Below are 22,319 nucleotides of genomic sequence, written 5' to 3' on the forward strand. Positions count from 1 at the left end.
CACTCAACCATATGTATTACTACTCATGTTAATTACTTGACTTACATTCTTGCTGCCTTTTCAAATGATGTCTCTCACAGAACACCAAGAGTTATTTGAGCATTTTGTCAATTTTCCCAGATATCATATACAACTGGTACTATTTTGGATACGTAGGAGAGAAGTTAGTTTATTCTATCTGTGGATGCCTTGGGTCATTAGGGATTCCCTCTTGGAACCCTGGTTGAGGGTATGTATGAAATTGCCAATATTAAGCATTATGGACTTCTTTGATATGATGCAGCTTGGAAACCAAGTGGGAGAAATATTAATTTCACAAGGGCATTGAAGATATTAAATACCTTCGGGTCTAGAAAAGTTCATAGCCCAATGCCTACCACAAAAGAAGTATTTGATACATTTAAATAGTTGTACTAATTGAAGGAAGAGTAACATTGATGTTAATAACAGGAAACTATAAATTGAGAAAACTTTTCATAGATTAAGCAGAATATTCATTTTCATACTAAGACCAATGTCTTGGGCAGGAGAGATGCTAAAAATATTATCTCCCAGAACAGCACAGGCACCAACCAATTAGAACAGCTGCCTGACTCATTGAAATAAATGCCCTGCCAGTCAGACACATGAGGACTTTATGCTGGACTGGCTGTTGATCAGCCAGGGCTGAGGCACAGGTGGAGACACCCCTAATGGAGTCAAGCTCTAATGACCACCTTCCGTAGAGAGCTCTCTGTGGAATCACTCTCGTTAGCCTTTCCTGTGGGAAATGCTTGTCTGTTCTGTGAAACTCTGCTAACACCAATCAGTTATTGCTAATAAGTGCAAGATTCAGGACAGCACTACAAATTGTGAGAAATAAGTATATTAGCTACCAGGATCGTTCATGTCTGTAGAGGTAGGACTTGTCAATAGAAAAGGTAAGGAAGCAATTCTGAAGTCAAGCCATTTTGCAGTTTCTGCTTCCTGGGTCAGCATAGTGGAAGTTATGCTTGGGAGAGCCAGCCTATAGCAGTTTTTGGAAAAGCTGTTATTCCATTGTCCTTTGACAGCCTCCAAGTGCTCTGTCAGAAACAGAACAGACCACAGCAGGAGAAAATAACCTGGTGCTGTTTTGTTCATTGTGGTGGGAACATGAATGTAGATCTCAGTGAACTGTTTGATCTGGGTGACTTCAAAGGAAAAGAGAAAGTTATTGTGGTCTCCTTGTGTGAGACTCTTTCCTCAATCCTGACTTTATTTTTTGTCTTTGTTTCAGTTTTACTTTAAAAACACAACTCTGGCCAAAATCTGTAAACAAAGACAGCACATTCTGTTAATACTTTGCTGTACTCTGAAATTTCCAGGCTATAGCTAGTCTCCTTGGCCCTTAAGCCCTTGGTGAATAAAATGGATTATTGGCACAGTGTATACATTTCCTTAAAACAAATACAGCTTTCTGTCTTCCCTGCACGTGCCCCCTCGTGAGGCATATTTTCTGTTGAAACCTATACTCAAGAGTCCTAACACACGAATGTCTTGGGTAAAGAAGTACCAATAATGGTGGCGATGATGGCTTCTGTTTGCAAAGTGCCTGCTGATTTATCAAACACTTTCATGTATATAGGCTCTTTAATCCTCACAGAAAACCTGTGAGATAGGGTAACAATTATTATCCTGTTTTACTGAGCAGTTACAAAACTTGATTAGTAAATACAATCTGAATGAGAACCCAAGTGTTAAAAATGAAACAGATTTCAGGTAAAAAAAAAAAATCACAGTTCTTCTTGAATTAGATTTAATACCTTTGACATGATCACTCATGGTCATCAGTAATACCAATTTGCACTCTGTGCTCCACAGTTTTTAGGATTTCACATACATGTACGGTCTCGTTTGATTCTCACAACCTCACCCAGCAGGCCTAGTCAGTGAGCTAATACCCAGAGACTTTCATGAAATCACAGCCCAAGATAGCTGAGGACCAACCATCAACTTTCCCTTCACTGAATGCTTGAGCCTCTCTTCTCAACCTATTTACAACTATTGGCAGTTCCAGGTCTTCCATTGTCCTGGGTAAATTTGGGATGTGTTGCTCTAAAACAAAGGGAATTAAGTACACCTTATTTAGAATGAGAGTAAGGTCTTTCTGGATGGTAGAGTGGCCTGACCTTATGGGTTCACATCCCAGCTGTGCCATTTACTACCTAGGTGACCTTAGGCAAGTCATAAAACCTCTTTGTGCTTGAGTTTCTTCATCTGTAAAGTAAGGATAACAAGAGCACTGACCTCGTAGAACATGTGAGTATTCAGCTTTAATATATGGTTCCCATATTCTAATACTATTAAGCATTATCCAACATTATTGTCATTTGGAAGAACAGCAACAGGGCCAAAATAACCTATGTTATCTTGTTATCCATTGGGAGGTTAGAAGTAAGCATAGCTTCCTGAATCTGGCCTGTAGAGAGCACTTACACGCAAGCCACCTGTTCTCCAAGCTTTTGAATAACCACCCTCCAAGGTGTAGCCATGTTCTTTGGTTAAAATGCCACCTTTGCGATAACCTGCAGAGACATCTTGTCATATTTATTAAAAGTACCATGCTGGTGGATGAGTAGAAATATTTCTGTGGCACACAGACATCCATACTGGGATGTAATCAGTCCTATTCATCTGCTAATCAAACTTGCATTTGGCATTTGAAAAACAAATTAGCAGCATTCCACACTAGGTGATGCTAGATTTCCTTAGAGAGTCTGGTCCTCATAATCTTTTAATTCAAATCTGGGAGCAATCAAAATGCTGGCTATGAGACAGAGTTGTGCAGTAAAATGCAGATGCCTCCAAATGTGGGCTTGCCTCCCCTTTCTAAATATAGAGTTCCAAAGTATTGGAATGCCAGTGAAGGCTTCAGGCTCAGCGCATATCTGAAGCAACCCACAGGACTAAATTGAGAGCCACCGTAAGTAATTTAAGTGGTTCCAACATGGGTGCAAACTGCTCCAGAGACCCAGAGAAGCCACATACCTGAGGTCTTGTCTAAGGTGTGTCCTGAAAATGTTGGCGTTTTTATCTCTCAAGCAGGCTCACATATTCTTAATAGGCTATGGCTTGCATCACTAATGTTTTCATCAGCCAGTGTAAAATAAATCCATTAGTCACAGTGTCCTTCATGTGATAATGATATTTAGAGCTCATTAAAAAGTAATTGTAGCCACTTTCCCCTACTTTATCAGCAGGATTCAGCTGGTGATTTGATGATCCGAAACATCCAGCTGAAGCATGCTGGGAAATACGTCTGCATGGTCCAAACAAGTGTAGACAGGCTGTCTGCTGCTGCAGACCTGATTGTCAGAGGTATGTGGAATTCTGGTTTCTGTTCTTGAAACACTTTTATGATATCTACCGCTGCACAGATTTCTAAAAACCTCACCACTTGAGAATTATGGAAGAAAGTCAGGTAGAAGCTGAACATTGTAAACAGTGGTTAACAGCCTACAGAAGTTCTGTGCGGATCTCTTTTTCATAGGGGTATCACCAGAAAGTGCAGAGCAAATCCGGTTACTCCATACTGAAAATAACTCCTGTGAGTGCCCCAAGTGCCCCGATTTATGGCTGTTGGAGTTGATATGACCTTCTAGAATAATTTTGGATTAACAAAAGCAAATAGTTTAAAGAAGGATCAGACTGTGCCTTTTGATGTTTCATATGGGCTAAGCCAAATTAGTGATTTAGGGCACTGATATAACAGTGGCTTCAGAAAAATCACCACATTTTCTCAGTTCCCTTTTTTCCCTAAAGTTAATAGTTCTATACAGTTCTTAAAATATGCCTTTAGAGGAACTGCCCAGGATGTAGTAAATAAGCTGGAGGCTGATGACAAATGACAAAATGACATTTGTGAGATTTTCTTGAGCACTATCAGCATGGCCTAAGTTCAACCTAATGGCTACACAGGCCCTGCCTGAGCCCCAAGAAACCAGTTTATAAAGGAACAGAAGTAAATGGAGTTTTAAGAAATATTTTTTTAAGTTTATATATTTTGAGAGAGAGAGAGTGCACACACGTGTGCGCACAGAGCAGAGGCAGACACAGAGGGATAGAGAGAATCCCAAGCAGGTTCTGCGCTGTCAGCACAGAGTCCGACATAGGGCTCCATCCCACAAACTGTGAGATCATGACCTGAGCTGAAATCAAGAGTCAGACGTTCAACCAACGAACCACCTAAGTGCCCCAGAAATATTTTTATATTGAAATTAAAATCTTTGGGAAGCAGGATACGTACCAGAATCAAACCGATGCATGCACAAGGCTTTTCTAAAGTATTAAAAGTGCCTTTTGATGTTTCATCTGGGCTAAGTCAAATTAGTGATTTAGGGCACTGATATAACAGTGGCTTCAGAAAAAGTATTGAAAGTAAAGCCAAATCAGAACATCAAAATACTCTCTTGTCTAGCACCTCCTTCATCTGAACCCTAACTATCGGTGTTTAGGAATCTCTAGCCAGCAGAGTTTTGAGTGCAAGCATACAAAACTCCAGGAGAAATTAGTTGTGGAGGCAGGGTGAATCCGAGTGCAGGGTGAACAAGGTATTGTGGGAAGCAACTGAAGTGTTGCTGTGCCCTCTAGGCATAACCTGAGTGGGGGAGATGTGTGGGAGTTAGCTACTTAAACTCATTGTCAAGAGAGGTTAAAGAAAAATAGCTTTTCCATCCTGTCTGCTTTAGTTCCTCTTTAAATTGCCTACAAAAACCTTTCTGTAGGTAATGGTACAGATAAGAGTCAGATAAGAGAAAAAAAACTTGCAACCTGGGTTGAGTTGCCCATTGAATAACTTATAGAAACGTGTTTATTTCCACTTTAAAATACTTGAGAGCTGGTTTGCTCTACCCCTGGGGACAAAAGAATTCTGTTGCTGAAAATTTATCCTCTATTTAATTAGGATAATGTTCAGATCAGCAGTTTAAACGCCAATAAATTAGACTAATAAATATTTAAATCAGTAATACTTGAAGTTCTTAAATGATATTGTATACTTCATTTCACAGAAAATAACATTAAATACCAAGAGGAATTTGCAAACTCAGTCTAAAAGAAAATCTAGTCTAATCAGTTAATAAGGCCAATAAATTAATATGCCATTTTAAACCGTAATCTTTCCTTTTATTTCCTTTAGCTCTGCTCTTGCAGCTTTTCTGCATATTACAGAAAGGATGCAGAAGTGCATTCCACTGCCCTGTAAGAGATTTGTGTATCTGAAACTGGTAAAGCCTTGAGTCTCGGCTCCAGCTTCCTTGATTCTCAGATACCTGCTTTATTTAGTCTGTCGCACTAAGACAGGTGGAAAGGTCATTCATCACTGGGAGAGCAGCAGAATCACTGTTCTCACACCAACATTCCCTCTTCTGTTGCCTGTGACAGAAACATCTGTGGGCCCCTGGCCATGTGAACATTTTATTCAGAGGATAAACATTTGCTCATTTTGTCATTTTGAAAGAGTGACCCAACTTCCCCAAGACAAAGTTGGTAAACATTCTGTGAGGTCATATCTCCACACTGGTCAGGAGCACACAGCGTCAACAAAGCTTGAAAGTGCCATCTCATCTCCAATGGCCAAGTTCATACACCCTTTCATTTCCTTTATTTGGTTGACAGCAATGGGCTCAGATAATTCCTATCAATTTAATTTATTGAGGAGTTTGGAGGGGAACACTTTTGTGCTTGTGTACTTTGATTTTAAAGGCCCTGAAAAGAGCACCCATTGAAATGGGGGTGGGGCATAGATCTAGGATAAGAAAGCTAGTGGGAAACAAGAAGATGGTACTGTCTTCTGGACTTTATCTGGTTAAGACCAAAGTTTGCCTCCGCTCTATCCAGGTGGCATTAGACTGACATGTTCAAATGTCACCATGGAAAATTAATCAGTTTCAGCATACAGATTTCCAGACCTTTCATTCAGGAGTAGGAGGGAGAAGCTAAATTTAGTCTCACCTGTAGGTCTATAAAAATGATTTTTAAAAAAAGAAAGAGAAAGTTAGGACATCATAAGAAGGGTACAAGAGTGAATCTCAGAACAAAGTCTTACTTCAGGAAATTACATTGAACTTTTCAGCACTCTGCTAGACGTCTCTTTCTTCCCTGCCTGGTGACCTGGCCCAGTCATATTTAGCAGTACACTTGAAAGCTCTATGGGGCTGAACAAAGCCCTCCTAGGAATATCTCCTTAATCCCTCCTTAGGGACATGAGATTTGTCATCCTGTCTCCCTCACAATCACCTTCCTTCCTGAGGTGGTCACTTGTGCCTTGCCACAGATACATTTAACTGCCTACTAAGAGCTTTTCTGTTGGAATCTAGGACAGCTCTGGGTCTTTGCTTGGGCCGTGTTGATATTTTGTGTTTGCCTACTGCTTTCCATCCCTCTACTTATTTATGATTTCCAAGCCTTCGTTTAAAACTGAATTCCTCTTGCCTCCATGGTTTAAGTACATGGGCAGAAACAGTGAACATCAGGAAGATAAGTGGAAAAATAGAGGTATGACTTACGGAAACTACAAATGAGAGAGAGTCTTTAGATTCCAGCCCCGTCCTTAAGTTCCAATGAAAAAGCCACAGTCTGGTGACTCTTTTGAGCAATGGTCATTTTCACAGCAGCTCCCTTGCATACAAGCGTGTGTTTGCATATGATGCGGGACAGGAGCGGGGTTAGTAATTACAGTGCAGCAGGAATGGGAATGTAGGAGCAGTGCTGAGACCACCAACATTCTAAAGCCCTCTCTGCTCACATCCGCAGCCTCAGTGGTAGAAATGACCATTTCCAAAAGACTCTTATCTTCATTTATCACTACTCTATCCACAGATAACACTGCCTGACCCATACCAGAAACCTGTAAACATATGATAGATGAATTAAGGAATTTGGACTTCTGTGGTATCCCAGTATTCTCTCCTAGCATTTGGAACAGATACTCTATTTTGATTCTTTGTTTACCTATTTTTTTTTTATTATACAGTGAGCCCCTAGAAAGAAGGAGCCATGTCAGTGCGCCTGGGTGACTCAGTGGGTTAAACATCTGACTCTTGGTTTCAGCTCCATTCATGATCTCACATTTCATGGATTCAAGCCCCGCATTAGGCTTTGTGCTGACAGTGCAGAGCCTGCTTGGGATTCTCTGTCTCCCTCTCTCTGCCCCTTCCCCCCATGTCTCTCTCTCTCTCTCTCCCTCCCTCAAAATAAATAAACTTAAAAAAAATGAAAGAAAGAAAGAAGGGGCCATGTCTCGTTCATCTCTGTAGTTTCAGAGCCAGAAGAATTCTGGATACCCAAAGAGGTATTCAAAAGGGAACTGACAAGTGATAAATCTGTGAGTGGGTGAACAAATGGTTGAATGGATCAGCTCTGCATTCAATTAAGCAATCATTTGCTTGGACATTTGAATGCACTGCTCCCTTCTGAGGGTCTTGCTCTTTCACAGGTCCCCCAGGACCCCCAGAAGCTGTGACCATAGATGAAATTACAGATACCACTGCTCAGCTCTCCTGGAGACCCGGGCCTGACAACCACAGCCCCATCACCATGTATGTCATTCAAGCCAGGACTCCGTTCTCCGTAGGCTGGCAAGCAGTCAATACAGGTACCATATTGGATGCCTGGTGCTGGTCTTTCACAGGGGCTTCTGAAACTCAGCATAATGGACAAAGCACTGTGGCAGAAACCAAGGGCCACCTAGGTTCTCATTCAGACACAACTACAAATGTTTCCTAGACCTCATCTAATGGTACTATCATTCATTTAATGTTTTTCTTTATATCAGCTCTTTGTTTGTTTTTTAACTTATCCTAAGCAACAATGTCTATCACATGATAGATCTGTATGTTGGTTATATTTTTTCTTAACATACATAATAAAATACATTAGTTGTAAAAATAAAATGCATCAATCTGCTTATTACCTAAAATTATCTGTGTACTATTAATGATATACTTTGAGAAGCAGTGGATTATGCTAGTCTATATAGCCTTTGTAAAAGTTTATATAGTGTTCTCAAAAAAAACAATAACTAAAGACTGCCTGGAGCCCCTTGACTTGCTGCCCATTTTTATTTAGATAGCTAAATTTGGACATAAAGAGGTATGAGATTTTGTTATATTAAAAAGTATGTCTGTGATGCCCTTAGATGTTGGGGGCTACACACGTACTACACTGCCTGGCTCAGCATGTGCCTACCCTACACCGGCAGGTGCAGGTAACCCGTTGAACCCCACTCATGACGGGGATCAGGGATTGCAATTATTCCCCATGAACAAGGAATTCCCAGTAAGCGCAGGTCATAAACTTGTGTTGATTAAGCCCCTGCCCTTTGTATACATCTCTTGTCACTACTACAGATTGGATGGTTCAGCGAGGCCCTCAGATCTGCCCCGCCAGGTAGGCCCATGGCCCTGGTGGAGCAGAGCCCTGAGAAGATTGTCAAACTTGAAAAATAAAGGAATGTGAGTTGACCATACCTTCCCTGCCCCCCCCCCAAATTTACTCTTTTTGTTATTTTATCTAGGTTTCATTTGAGGAAAAATGGACAAACAAGTAGTTTTTGCAAGCAAGATACACACTCTTCTAGTTCCTAAGAGTTGGCTGTGTGACCTTAATGTCTTGAGGTAGAAATACATGGAGTGATAGGCCTGGTTTTCTGTAATTCAGATGAATCCTATTGATTTTCACAACCTCTTTTTTTTTTTTTTTTTTTTTTACTTCAGCTTATCCAACCTCAGAAATGGGTTTGTGTGTTTCCAGCTCATTGATTTTCTTCTGAATCTCAAAAGTGCTTAGGAAGGAAAGATATGCAAAAATCTTAAAGTTAGGGGATCATTCTAGCCCTGACTCTGCTAATCAGCACATCTCTATACAACTATGCATCTTCCTCTTCTGTTAAATGGGCATGATAAGATTTGGTTATGACCCAAAAGAGAAATGATTGTGAAACTTTTTTAAAAATAGGAAGTGCTACAGAAATATAATGAAAGAAAAGAGGAGGATGAAGCTGCTGCTGATGATGATAGTGATGGTAAAAAAAGAAACAAAGAAAAAAACCACTAGAATTTGTTGAACCCTTGCTATGTGCTACATGATATGCTCTGCTAAGTGCTTTTCTTGGATTTTCTCAACAGCATTGTGAATAGATATTGTTGTTAGCCTCATCGTATGATAGGGAAACCAAAGCATGGAAAGGTTAAGCGACTTGCCCAAGGTCATTGGGCTACTAAGTGTCGATTCAGGTTTAGAATCCAGATGATCTGACTCCAGAGCCCCACTTTTTACCTTTGTAGGCTAGGACTGTGTAATTGTGGTATAAGGAGGCTGGCAGCCACCGAATCCTAGTGACCAGTGTAATGGTCTCAGCTTTGCCACAGGGAACCTCCCTTTGAATCTTCTGGGCCACATGGGAAATCTTTATTTATTTTTTTTTGTTTTATTTTTTTAAGTAAATTCTGTACCCATCGTGGGGCTTGAACTCATGACCCCGGAGATCAAGAGTCGCATGCTCTAGTGATTGGGCCAGCCAGGTACCCCTCACGTGGGACATCTTTATGATAACCAGTTTAAAATTCAAAAAGTTGTTCAGTGAGCACGGAGGCAATGTCCAGAGCTTCATGGCTTATGGTGTCAAAACAGTGGGCCGTGTCCTCTTGGGAAGGAGCCCTTCTCCAAATACTCGTAGGTGAATATTGTCAAATTCTCCCTCTCTGACTTCTTTTTTGTGTGCTTCGTGGCCATTCCTTTTGTGGTTACAGATTCTTTCATGAGATAGGTTAGTACAGTTCACTGTCAGCAATATTACAGAATTGTAATATTGTAGATTCATTATTATGTTAAGTTATAGAGCTTGGAACACACGGACAAAGGAGCAAATCCAGCGCAATCTTGAATGAGTAACAATCTTTATAAGGCGCATTTTCCTCATCTGTATAAATAAACACAGCAATTTTACTTTACTCACAGAATGATTGTAGAAATTGAACAGTGTGCCCAATACTATACGGTAAATGCTGAAAAATGTGTCAGGTAACAACAGTCATGATTACAGTCAAGCACTTTTGGGCCTTGAATACTGTAATGTCATCTGCTGCTGTCTCATTTGAACTTGTTAGTTTAGTATGGAGAGTTCTGGGATGACTTCCTTGTAACAGCTGCTGTTACAGTCTCAGACCACCTACAATGCCCTGCACACAGTAACAGTAATCATGACGGGTGGAAGTTCCTATCTGCTTAACATGGAATCCTGTAAAGTATCTCCACCTTTTGTTGTCTTTCAGTGCCAGAACTTATTGATGGGAAGACATTCACAGCGGCTGTCGTGGGTTTGAACCCTTGGGTCGAGTATGAATTCCGCACTGTTGCGGCCAATGTGATTGGGATCGGGGAACCCAGCCGGCCCTCGGAGAAGCGGAGGACAGAAGAGGCTCGTGAGTAGTATCCAGGACACGGAGAGTCTGTGCCAGTGGCTATTATTCCTCAGGAAAAGGCTTTGAATTCTTCCTGCTCTTCAGCCCTAATGAGGCTCTGTATTAGCACCCCCTTCCCTTGAATGTTCATAATGATCAGAAACCAGACCCGCAGATGCTCAGTTTATTGAGTTCAAGAGTTAAGTTCTCACTCATTCCTGGGTCTCCTTGTACAGGGAGAGACACTCTGTGCTTAGTTCTTCCAAACACCACCTCTTCCTTCAATGGTTCGTTTGTCACCAAGATTCTTCAACCAGGATTTACTTTTTTAAGGCACACCCCACATTTCAAATGAATTCAACACACAGAAATCACTCATCGCAAGGAATAAGTTCTTCAGAAATATTTAGTAAGATTTTTTTCTTAGAGTATAAACCATTCCCAGAAGCTAAGATTCAGAACATCCTGCTCACTCATACGAGGCCAGTATGTATGTGTAGTATGACCCTCTGTAAGCACAGCTTAGAATGAGCACAGGGAGGGAATAACATGAATTCATCTGCATTGGTTGTACATTTCCTTCTCTCATGTAATGTGGGAGGCCTAGGTGTGGGTCTCTGTAGAGTCCCCAGCTGTGATAACGCCAAATGTTTGTTGAAAGAATAATAGCAGGGTCCTTAAGCAGATGGGAAGTCTGACCCTACTCTTGCACAAAACTCCATCTAGACCTATTTTATTGGCTTTAACCAAGGGAACACACCCAGACACCAATGGGGTCTTTTGTTTCCCTGATGATAATGTAGCTAATCCCCATGCTTTCTTCCCCCCCCCCCCCCACCCCTCCAAAACTGTAATTTAATTAATTCCTCTCAGCAATCCTGGGGAGGAAGCTAGCCTAATTTCCCCTCTTTTACAGAGAAAACTGGGGATCAAAGAGGTTAAGCACCCTGAGCCAGGGGTCAACCTATGTCCACCACTTCCTTCAGCACCCAGCTCAAAACTCACCTTCCTCCGAGAAGCCATTAGCCCATCCCTACTCTGAGCAGCCTGCTACTTCAGAACGCCACTGCACTTCTCCATTCTCTCTGCACCGTGTTGTTCTTTATTGTCACCATTCCTCTGTATGTTCTGCATGTGCGCTCTACCTCAACTAGATTGTAAGCTCTGCACGGGCAGAGTGTTTATTGTCTGTCTTTTGTGTATCACCACATGGTTAATAAATGCCTATCCAAGCACTAGAACCAGAACCTCTGTCCTTTCCTCCTACCACTGAAGCTTGGCCTCTAGGGATGGAGCTGAACAATTGGTCACACATGTCACATAACATGCATACCTTGTTGAATGGGAAACAGGTAACTAATGGCAATTTCCATGGTATGTTTCACTTCTTTAAGCTGATGCTTTGGGCCACTTGACCACACTGTTTCTGATCTCAAAAGACAAAGATATATGTTTATCAGAGTATTTGCTTAAAGTGAGTCACTTCTGTCAGGCAACCTTCTTTCCTCTCATTTGCTTTTAACACCAGATATGACTTGTTTTTTTGTCTCCTGCACAGTCCCTGAAGTCACCCCAGCTAACGTCAGTGGTGGCGGAGGCAGCAAATCTGAACTGGTTATAACCTGGGAGGTAAATGAATCATGGAACAAAAGGAGTATACATTAGCCCAGGCTATTTTTTTTTCTCTATGTTAAACAAATAGAAGAAATTTTCTCTTCTCTTGTTAAGAGCTGAAATTTACTTGAGTGCAAACACCCCCTCTCACGTAGCTAACTGCCAGCAAGAAAAGGTGGCACTTGCCCATCAATTGTTGAGTTAAGTTTTAATTTGATTTAACACAGAAAAAACAATCATGAAATGGAAGACCACACAAGAAAAAAAAAATGTGTGTGTGTGTGTACAGTCACACACACACACACACACACACACACACACACATATATATATATATGAAAGCTGGTTCAAAGAAAACCAGTTTTCCTTTTTTCCTGAACTGATGCATGGCCAATTGATTTAAAATGTCTGCCAGCAATAGATTCAGTGTACCAGCACAATTTCCTGGCATTTGGCTTTGCTTCTGGAGTCCTCTTTTATAAGGTGGTTTTTAAACAACTTGGAGGTAGGTTAGTCACCAATTTATTAAAAATTGATTTTGAGAAATGAGATTGGAGTTTTAGAAAGGGTTCTTAATGTTTTTTGGAAGATTCTAGACATTACCCCCAAAGTTAAAGATCTTGCATTTAACCAAAGCCCCAGCAGTGAAAGAAATTACCCCCTCCAGCCTCACTCCTCATTTCTGAGGGGGAATAGCTTTCTTGAGCCAAGACGGTCTTCGTCAATGAAGTCTTTTGCCTGTTTGGCCCTGGAGGAAGATTCTTATTGGATGGTATATGTTGGAATGTCGGTTTCTAGATCAACTGTCCAGTGACTTTCATTTGCAAGAACTTCAGAGCTGGGTCTCCCCCATCAAGAAGCCAGGCTCTCCACTGCAAATTCTCACTGGGTTTTTTGTTTGTTTATTTGTTTGTTTGTCTGTTTAACCTACTTTGATACCTCATCCATACTGATGGCAAGCCCCAAGCCTAATACTCTTGACAAAACCCAAAGTAAGATAGGTGGGGAAGAATGTATGTATAAGATTGTGGGAGGTAGGGTAAAATAAAACAAAGGTAGCATTTGAATCGAACTGCTGTGATTTCTGAAGGCTGCCTCCCTTCTTTCCCAGACGGTCCCTGAGGAATTACAGAATGGTAGAGGCTTTGGCTATGTGGTGGCCTTCCGGCCCTATGGCAAAATGATCTGGATGCTGACAGTGCTGGCATCAGCCGATGCCTCCAGATACGTGTTCAGGAATGAGAGTGTGCGCCCCTTCTCTCCCTTTGAGGTTAAAGTGGGCGTCTTCAACAATAAGGGAGAAGGCCCCTTCAGTCCCACCACAGTGGTATATTCTGCAGAAGAAGGTATGGCTTATGCTGCCTATATATTTGCTATTTGTTCAGTTCTGAGATGCTGCTGATTTTAGGACTGAAGTGTTGACAGGCTCTCCTGAATCTTAGTCAACTCATTTTCTTCCCTTTGTTCTTTTGCTCTTATTTTCATAATCCAGTGACTAGGACTCTCACCTATGACAAATGCTGATTAAGAAGGATGTGTATTATGGGTCGCCTGGGTGGTTCAGTTGGTTAAGCATCTTACTCTTGATTTTGACTCAGGTCATGATTTCATGGTTCATGAGTTTGAGCCCTGCATCGGGCTCCATGCTGACAGTGTGGAGTCTGCTGGGAATTTTCTATCTCCCTCTCTCTCTGCCTCTCCACTGTTCGTTCTCTCTCTCTCAAAATAAATAACATTTAAAAAAAAGAGATGTTTAAAGAAGGTGTGTATTAAAGTATTTGCTAGCTATGAAAACTTGGTGCTTGAACTTAAGGAATCCTGGGTTGCTTCCCTTCCAGCTACCCCCAAATTTAGAAATCAAAGACTTTGTCTTTCCATTTCTGTCACAACTACCTTCTAGTTGTTAATCATAGCTCTTCTATAAAATGAGTGTTAGTGTCCTCATCACTAAAGGCTGTAATATAACTATGGATTATTTGCTCCTTGGAATTTTACTTAAAGTTTTTTAATTTTTTTTTTTTTTTGAGAGACAGAGACAGAGCATGAGCAGGGGAGGGGCAGAGAGAGATGGAGAATCCAAAGCAGATTCCAGGCTCTGAGCTGTCAGCACAGAGCCCGACACCGGTCTTGAACTCCCTAACCATGAGATCATGACCTGAGCTGAAGTCAGCACTTAACTGACTGAGCCAACCAGGCGCCTCAATTTGCTCCTTATAATGCCAGTATCTAGAAGCTGTTCTGATGCAGTTGATAAAGTAATCACTTTTTCCACACTCATCTGCAGAACCCACCAAACCACCAGCCAGCATCTTTGCCAGAAGTCTGTCTGCAACAGACATTGAAGTTTTCTGGGCCTCCCCCATGGAGAAGAATAGAGGACGGATACAAGGCTATGAGGTAAGCAAGAGATATGTGCGTTGGGTCTGGGAAAGATGCACCCCTCAGTGAGAACTTCAACATACACTCTATTGGGAAAAAGACTCAGATTCCCATTTAGAGGGATTTGTTAAGGCTTCTAGCAGATACTTATTGAACCACTGACATTCTACGCTGAAAGCACCCTTTTCCTGCTATACTCCAGAAATCTTTTTCAAAATAGATGCAGATCTAAGAATTTATAAGAAGAATGGAGAAATGAGTTTTGACTTTTGATACACCCAGTATCCACTTGGACTCAAAACAAATGTGGGGGAAAGGTGAGAAATAGCCAACAATGGTTGTGCCCACTTTCTATCTCACTATGAAGCTGAGAACGGAAAGGGAGCCCTTCATACTGCCCAGGAGTGCTCGGGGCATACAAAGCCCTTGGCTCTGAAAGCTCTGCTTATGAGTTGGTAGGAAAACATCAACTCCATCATCAGAATCTGCATTTTAAAGATCAGATGAGGCACCTGGGTGTCTCAGTGGTTTAAGCATCCTACTTCAGCTCAGGTCATGATCTCACGGTTCATGAGTTTGAGCTCCACATCCGTCTCTGTACTGACAGCTCAGAACCTGGAGCCTGCTTTGGATTCTGTGTCTTCCTCTCTCTCTGCTCGTCCCCTGCTCGTGCTCTGTCTCTCTCTCTCAAAAATAAATACACATTTAAAAAATTTAAAGAAAAAACAAAAAGCTGCTACCATTGGAAATATCTCTAATAGGTATGATTCCCACAGTCTTCCTTTTTATTTTCTCAGGTTAAATACTGGAGACATGATGACAAGGAAGAAAATGCTAGAAAAATACGAACAATTGGAAATCAGACATCAACAAAAATCACCAATTTAAAAGGCAGCGCGCTGTATCATTTAGCTGTCAAGGCATATAATACTGCAGGGACAGGCCCGTCCAGCGCAACGGTCAATGTGACAACCAGAAAGCCACGTAAGAACATTCTTGTTCAGAAATATTTTAGGGATTTCATCAGACATATCCCAAGTTCATTCCCCATCCCCACCTCCCAGTGATCATTTGCATACTAATTGGTATCATTATGTGTATTCAAATTTACCTTAGCATTTTAACTGAACCTTTCCGAATACCATGCAAAATTCATTGCTCCAGAGGACAGAAAGATAAATGTTTTTCTCTTCATTGGGAAGGGCTACTTCTTTTAGATATAAATGTTAGGCGACCAAGTGAATCTTTTTCCATTTGCAATGCTGTATCTCGTCAGATTTTAGTGACCTTGAAGACACATATTAGTGCAATAGCCCATTAAATTGCCTCCACTCTTGAATTCTAGTAAGGAGATATTCCTCAGAATCCATTGAGACTTAATAATCTGTGACTTCGTATATCTTAATTTTTTTATAGCACCAAGTCAACCCCCCGGAAACATCATATGGAATTCATCGGACTCCAAAATTATCCTGAATTGGGATCAAGTGAAGGCCCTAGATAATGAGTCGGAAGTAAAAGGATACAAAGTGGGTAATTTCTTTTTTGCAGAGGCTCCTAATCCTGCTGTTAGTGAGAACAGTCTCTTCACACAAAGTCATGAACTATGTTCTCACTTTCCCTGATGATGCCTCACAGCCTCTCTAGGAATCTCTGTCCCCAGAGTGGTTTGCTCTGAGTTTTATAAATGGTCCGTGGCCACAGGCCAGAGTTAGAGATTGCCTAATCTGATTCTTTGGACTCAGGCAGAGTCTTTCAGAAATGGTTGAAGAACCTATGGGTGTGTCTTCAAAAACTCAGGAAAAACCGCATCTGTAACATTTCTCCTGTCAGCTTTGTTTTGTTCTTGTCCTGGTTGTCCTTTTTTTTTTTTTTTTTTTTATCAACAGTATTATGAATGGTTAATCATTTTTGTTCCTGTTCCTATAATTAGGGAGATTTATAGAGAGAAAAAGAAAACAGGGAGTTTTTAGACAATTCATTTGTCTGCTCCCATAGTATTAGTCTGACTTTATTTAGCTAGAAAAGAAAGAGTGTTTAGCCTTGGTGCCACAATTAACAGGAATTGTTACTGTCTTGTTTTGTGTTACTTTTAAGCAATGTGTGGGGCAATGCAATGCAGGCCAGACAAAACTGGCGTGCAAGCTGTGGTGTGTGGCATTTTTGCAGGAAGTGTTGAGAGTAGCATAGAGGCAGTGCTGTCAGGAGCTCATGAAAGGACATGGGCCTGTTGGAAAGTAGTTGATCAAAGCACAGCTGGAATTAGGAGTGGTTGTAGTTGGTGGTAGAACCTTGGGTAACATGAGTAGAGAAGAATTCAGGAAAATGCTCCCTGTCACGACTTCTTTTTCTTTCCTTCACGTGGCACAGTGATTTGTATTCTGCCAACAGAGCAACATTGCCTAGAAACTCATCTGCAGAACTTTTCCTGTGTCCTTTTATAAGAGCAAACTCTTCTGGAAGGGTCTTCTAGCATAAATTAGGAGGCCCACATTTTGGTCCTCTATTAACTCTGTGACTCTAAATCACTTAATGTCTTAGGGCTGCATTTTCTCTTTTATTAAAGGAGAAATTTCCTAGTATCTTCATTTTTCTCTGAACTTTTACTCTAGACATTTCAGTTGGGCCATGAAAAAGGAAAGAAGATAGGCAGCTCTCTGGGAAGGAGTGTTCCAAGCACAATGAACAAGATGTGCAAAGGTCCTGAGGTGGGCACATGCCAACGTGATGCAATAGGAAATATTGGAGACTGTGATGAATTAGAGATTTTCTAATTGTCCAGAAGAGGCAGTGGATTCTGGGCTCTAGCCTATTATTACCAAACAGTGTGGCAATATCTTCTAATTTTTTTAGTAGAACCCAAAATTGTTTCATGTATAATTTGGGGGTGGGGGTGGTAAATGTTGACATCTAACTCAAAATAAAATAAAATAGTAAGATTAAATAAACACTGTAAGAGCGAAACACTTAACATATGCAGGTCAAATGTGATCCATGGACTGTCAGTTTTCTACTAATGAACCCCCTTGTTTTGCATTCATGAAGACAGAGACCAGAGTGGGGAAGCAATTTTCCCACACAGATGGTGGCCAAACTAGACTGAGTTAAGCATTTAGGTATTGACCCAGACCACCTACATTTGAATGCTAAATCTACCACTTACTGTTCATGGCACCCTGGGAAAATTGCATAATATCTTCAGGTCTCAGTGTCCTCATTTTTGAAATCAGAGTAATAACAATGCCTGTCTCAAGAGGTAACCGTGTTACTACTTACAACATACAGTGTTCTCTGGCCTCATTGAAGATGTCAGACAGATCCCTCCAAAGCCACAGTGAAGTTGCCCAGGGCCAGGTATCACATAACACGGTAGAAGGTGGTGACAGATCTCTCGTCGCTTATGAGGACATCTCCAGGCTCCAAGTATATGTCTGTGTCAGTGAGGTGGGGAGAGGTTCTCTGCCAGATTCTATAGATTATGTTTTGAATCAAAGCATAAGCCAAAATAGCAGTTAGGCGCTCTGATACCAATCACCGCCTCATCTTTCTCTCTGCTACAGTGGTCTCGAAAACCAGACCACTTGTGTGTGGTTGTAGCCAAAGAGTGGAAACAGCCATCCAACATAAAAACACCTGAATGTCGTTTGTTGTAGTATACAGGGAAACGGTTTGGGACGTCCAGTGAAGAACAAGGAGCAGAGAAAATGCACTTTGAGGGATAGGGGAAGGATGTAGCTGAGAGTCGTATTGTTAGTCTTGATTATGGGAGCATCTCAGTGATTTAAAAATATCCATGGACCACAGCTGCAAGAACACGGGCACAGAACTGTGCACTAAGGCCATCCCTGAAGGGTCACTGAAGTCCAGGTCACAAGGCACACCTTTGGGAGGCGGTAATTTCACTTTCTTTTTGAGTACTGATGGTCTGGACACTTCGTATATTGATCTACATTTAATAAGAAAATCAGAGATCCATTGGCTCCAGTTCAGTGGCTCCTACTGATTCTCGGGGAAAAACTCATCATCTTTGATCAATTAGGACACATCTCCACTTTGATGTTTCACCCAGACATTGAGAAATAGACTATAACTGAAATAATGTCAGGTTGTCTAATGTGATAAGAACAAAGTTTAAATTACTCTTACTTTTCACATAAAAGAAGAACATAGAGTGTTGAAGCACAAAGTAAGCATTCAATAATGTTTGCTACTGTTATCATTACTCCCATGAATCCACTCTTTATGCTTTTCTTCTGCCCTGGGTTATATGAAATGCAAGCACAGCCTTCAAGTCAATCAGCCGAACCAAGTGTTTGGTGTAAATAAAGGTTTTACAGGCTCTTATTTAGGTTCCAATGCAGTCCCTAATATTACAAGACTGATAAGCAGTGCTGATAGCAAGGCTGCTTTTTCCTGGAAGTGTTTCTTTTGGATTTATATTTGAAACCGGTTGAAGTCTCTGTGCTCTGGCAAGGACCAGAGGTAAATCAAAGAAGCAATTTATTCCTCAAAGCCAGATGTGCCCTTGCATCCCATCAGCCAGCCCGTGTTCCTGAAGGGCCGCGATGAGACGCTTTGACACTCCTGAATGTGCCTGAGGATTTATTTGAGCCTGATCATTAGCGAGGGGATGCTGAGTTTGATACAACTGATGTTCCGGAGAAGGAAGGGGACACTTATGAATCTTTCCACCTTAAGGAAATTGTGTTTTCCACCATGTATTAGAGAGATATAAATTAAGGTGATGAAATGCCAGGGAGCAAATGGGATCTATACCATTTTAAGGGAATTTCATGAATTTTACTTGTGTTTGCTTTTTATTGCAGTAGTAGAGTGGCCTTATGTCCCTAACTTCAGCAGGTCAGAATTTTGAAATGTGAGCAAATGTTATGGTTCTCAAAGTGTGGTTCCTGAACCAGAGGCAGTGGCATTATTTGGGAAAATGCAGATTTTCAAGTCCAACGTCAGACCTACTAAATCATAAACTCTGGGGTGGGGTCTAGTGACCTGGGTTTTAACAAGCCCTCTAGGCAATTCTGATGCACACTCAGGCTTGAGGACCCCTGAGCGAATGCAAGATTTACAGCCACATTAACATCACATCAAACTCGTTTTAAGTACCGCAGCCTGGCCCCTACCTCTGTAGCATTACCTCTGGAGTGGAGCCATAGCAAGCTTCCTGGGCCTCCTCACTTCTGCCAATTTGAGCCGGATAACTCTTAGCGTGGGGACTGTCCTCTGCATTCATTGCAGGCTGTTTTGCAGCATCCCTGGGCTCCACCCAATAAACAGTAGCACCTGTTGTGACAACCACAAATGTCTGCAGACATCACCAAATGCCCCCTGGGGGAGAGGAGCAAAATTTTTCCTTCAACCCTCCCACCCTGTTGAGAACCCCTGAGCGTCAGTATTTCTCATGTTCCCCAGGTGTTTCTACCACACAGCCATGACTGAGGACCACTGATCTCACCCAACCCTATGTTTCTTAACTACCAGCAGAAACTGAAGGTACTGGATTGTAGTGATTTAAGAGTACGGGTTAGGAATTCTCACTAGCTCTGTGACATCTTCCGGCCTCAGGCTCCTCATCTTTGGCAAGGACTAATAATGCCTGTCTTGTCAGACTGCTGTGACAGTTAAACATGGTGATGTCAATAAGGGACCTAGGTCACAATAAACATCAGAAAGTATTATCAGCACAGTCTTTATATCCAAAACAGTAGATGCACTTGTCCAGGCTTTTAGATTTTGTTTCTGATCATAGCTGATGGAGTCAGAGTAGTAAATACCAGGCAGGCAGGTGGATGTGTTTTCGGGAGACCTAGTTGGGTACCTTGTCAAATGAGCCACCAACCCAGACCCAGACCCAGGGGAGGCCAAGAAGGGAACCATGCATGAATAGGACCGGTGAAGCTATAGACACTTCTGGAGTGACAGTGACTGCCACATAATACCCTGTTTTCCACATAGCTCAAAAAGGGGTCTCAGTGCAAGGAAAAGGGGGTTCCCGCCCTTGCCTTTTGGAAATCTCTCCCTGTGTTGAAATGTGCTTTCTCCAAAGGATTCATGGTGATAATAACGTATGATGCCTTCCTTGTGCTTCTCACCTTTGCCACGTGTGTTTTTTATCTCTTGTTCCCTTTAAGCCTTCATAAATACTATATCTTACATGCTTCATTTGAGCCAAGTCCTTCACTTACAGTCAGTCCTTTTGCCACCTTGAAAACACCCCAGAAAGGTGGATGTCATTGTTTCCGTTTTACAGATGAGGAAAATGAAGCCCAGAGAGGTAGTGAGGACTTTGGTCCTCTTTCTAGTGGCCAAGTTGATTCCGACGCCAGAGCCCCTCATGTATAACTGAGCTCGGTACATCCTCCAAGAGGTATTCATCTTCCAGGTGTATTATCTGAGCCTTCCAGAGGTTATGTGAGGCCACATGGCGTGGTGGGTGACTCATGCTAACCCCATCCCCATGCTGCAGTGTCCTGTAAACTCTTTCCTCATCATGAAATGGTGGCTGCAGACGTGCCCCTGGGTATAAATGAGCCTCCCAAGTGCGTGCGGGCAGTCTGACAACCTCCATGTTCCCACATTTCGCTGGTGCCCAGAGGTGAGAACGAATGAATGCTCCATCTTTGGGGCTTTTGTGAGGACAGCAGGTGACACCTGTTCTTTCTGCATTGGCAGGTCTTGTACAGATGGAACAGACAAAGCAGCACATCTGTCATTGAGACAAATAAAACATCAGTGGAGCTCTCTTTGCCTTTTGATGAAGATTATATAATAGAAATTAAGCCATTCAGTGATGGAGGAGATGGCAGCCCCAGTGAACAAATTCGAATTCCAAAGATATCAAGTAAGAGTGTGTTTTTCCTCCCTTGCCCCTCCCTGCTGTAGCTCCTAAGCCTTGCGAATGAGTCCGGGCTCAGACAAAGTGAAGCCCACAAAGAAAGTCTTCTCCAAAAATGGGCAGTTCCGTCCCCTTCCATCAGACAAGTGATGTTCACTGATCACAGGCGGTTTCACACAAAAAGATGATGTGACCAGTTTTGACTGATTTTATCAGTTGCCAATCAAAAAATCAGATTAAAGCAGCCCCAAATCCATCACACAGGTTTTCCCTTGTGGACCTGTGTGGTGTGCATCTACAACAACAGCGAAATTGCAGCTTAGAAAGTTAAAACCATGAGTCACTCAGGAGGAATAAACAAAGGGGTCTTTAAAGTGCTGTAGCAATTTGTCTTCAGCAGAACCATGTAACTCAATGTCTGTGGCTGAAAATCTTTTGAACTGGGCACTATTTTGAATGTGTGTATATAACATGTACATAAACACGCATGTCCATGTATAGCGAAGATTATCTCTGTTGACAAAGATTGTTGAATAATATGTAAGAATGTTCTTTTTTGAGCAAATATATTCAATCCTGTTTTTTAAGCACTATGTTTGCAGATATCTCAGCAGCATATTATTTTTATTGTTGTATGATTTCATTTATTAAAAAAAAATAGAAAAGGCAAATCCATAGACACAGAAGTCAGATTAGTGACTGGTAGAGGCTGGCCAGTGGTGTGAATTGCAGCTTAATGGGTACTGGGTTTCCAGTTGGGGTGATGAAAAAGTCCTTGACCTAGATAGTGGTGCTGGTTGAACAACATTGGGGTATACTTCATGCCCCTGACTCGTTCACTGTAAAATAGTTACAGCAGTAACTTTTATAACACATATGTTTTACCACAATAAAAAAAATTGCAGTTAGAAGTCTTAGTGTAGATTTTCATTGGCTTTTGGATTTAACTGCCTGGAGATAAGGGGTTCAGTGTAGGCTGGAAATATAAATTTTCAAGCCATCAGTGGCAACATAATATTTTAAATCATGGACACAATTCTCAACATAGCGTCCTG

General features: G+C 41.6%; 1 protein-coding gene across 7 annotated transcripts in view; it reads left to right on the forward strand.

Moving 5' to 3' along the window:
* Nucleotides 1–22,319, forward strand: part of CNTN4 (contactin 4) — a 907,777-nt gene that overhangs the window by 881,141 nt on the left and 4,317 nt on the right. For 6 of the 7 annotated variants that reach the window (XM_047849690.1, XM_047849689.1, XM_047849691.1 and 3 more), the window contains 9 exons: nucleotides 3,219–3,339; nucleotides 7,457–7,615; nucleotides 10,293–10,442; nucleotides 11,980–12,050; nucleotides 13,147–13,381; nucleotides 14,320–14,432; nucleotides 15,212–15,398; nucleotides 15,831–15,943; nucleotides 21,102–21,270. In XM_047849690.1, the coding sequence (XP_047705646.1) occupies nucleotides 3,219–3,339; nucleotides 7,457–7,615; nucleotides 10,293–10,442; nucleotides 11,980–12,050; nucleotides 13,147–13,381; nucleotides 14,320–14,432; nucleotides 15,212–15,398; nucleotides 15,831–15,943; nucleotides 21,102–21,270 (1,318 nt within the window). The remainder of the gene's footprint in view (nucleotides 1–3,218; nucleotides 3,340–7,456; nucleotides 7,616–10,292; nucleotides 10,443–11,979; nucleotides 12,051–13,146; nucleotides 13,382–14,319; nucleotides 14,433–15,211; nucleotides 15,399–15,830; nucleotides 15,944–21,101; nucleotides 21,271–22,319) is intronic. The other variant, XM_047849694.1, reaches the window with a different exon arrangement.

This window comes from Prionailurus viverrinus, chromosome A2 (genome assembly GCF_022837055.1).
Source record: "Prionailurus viverrinus isolate Anna chromosome A2, UM_Priviv_1.0, whole genome shotgun sequence".
In the NCBI taxonomy this organism is placed as follows: domain Eukaryota; kingdom Metazoa; phylum Chordata; class Mammalia; order Carnivora; family Felidae; genus Prionailurus; species Prionailurus viverrinus.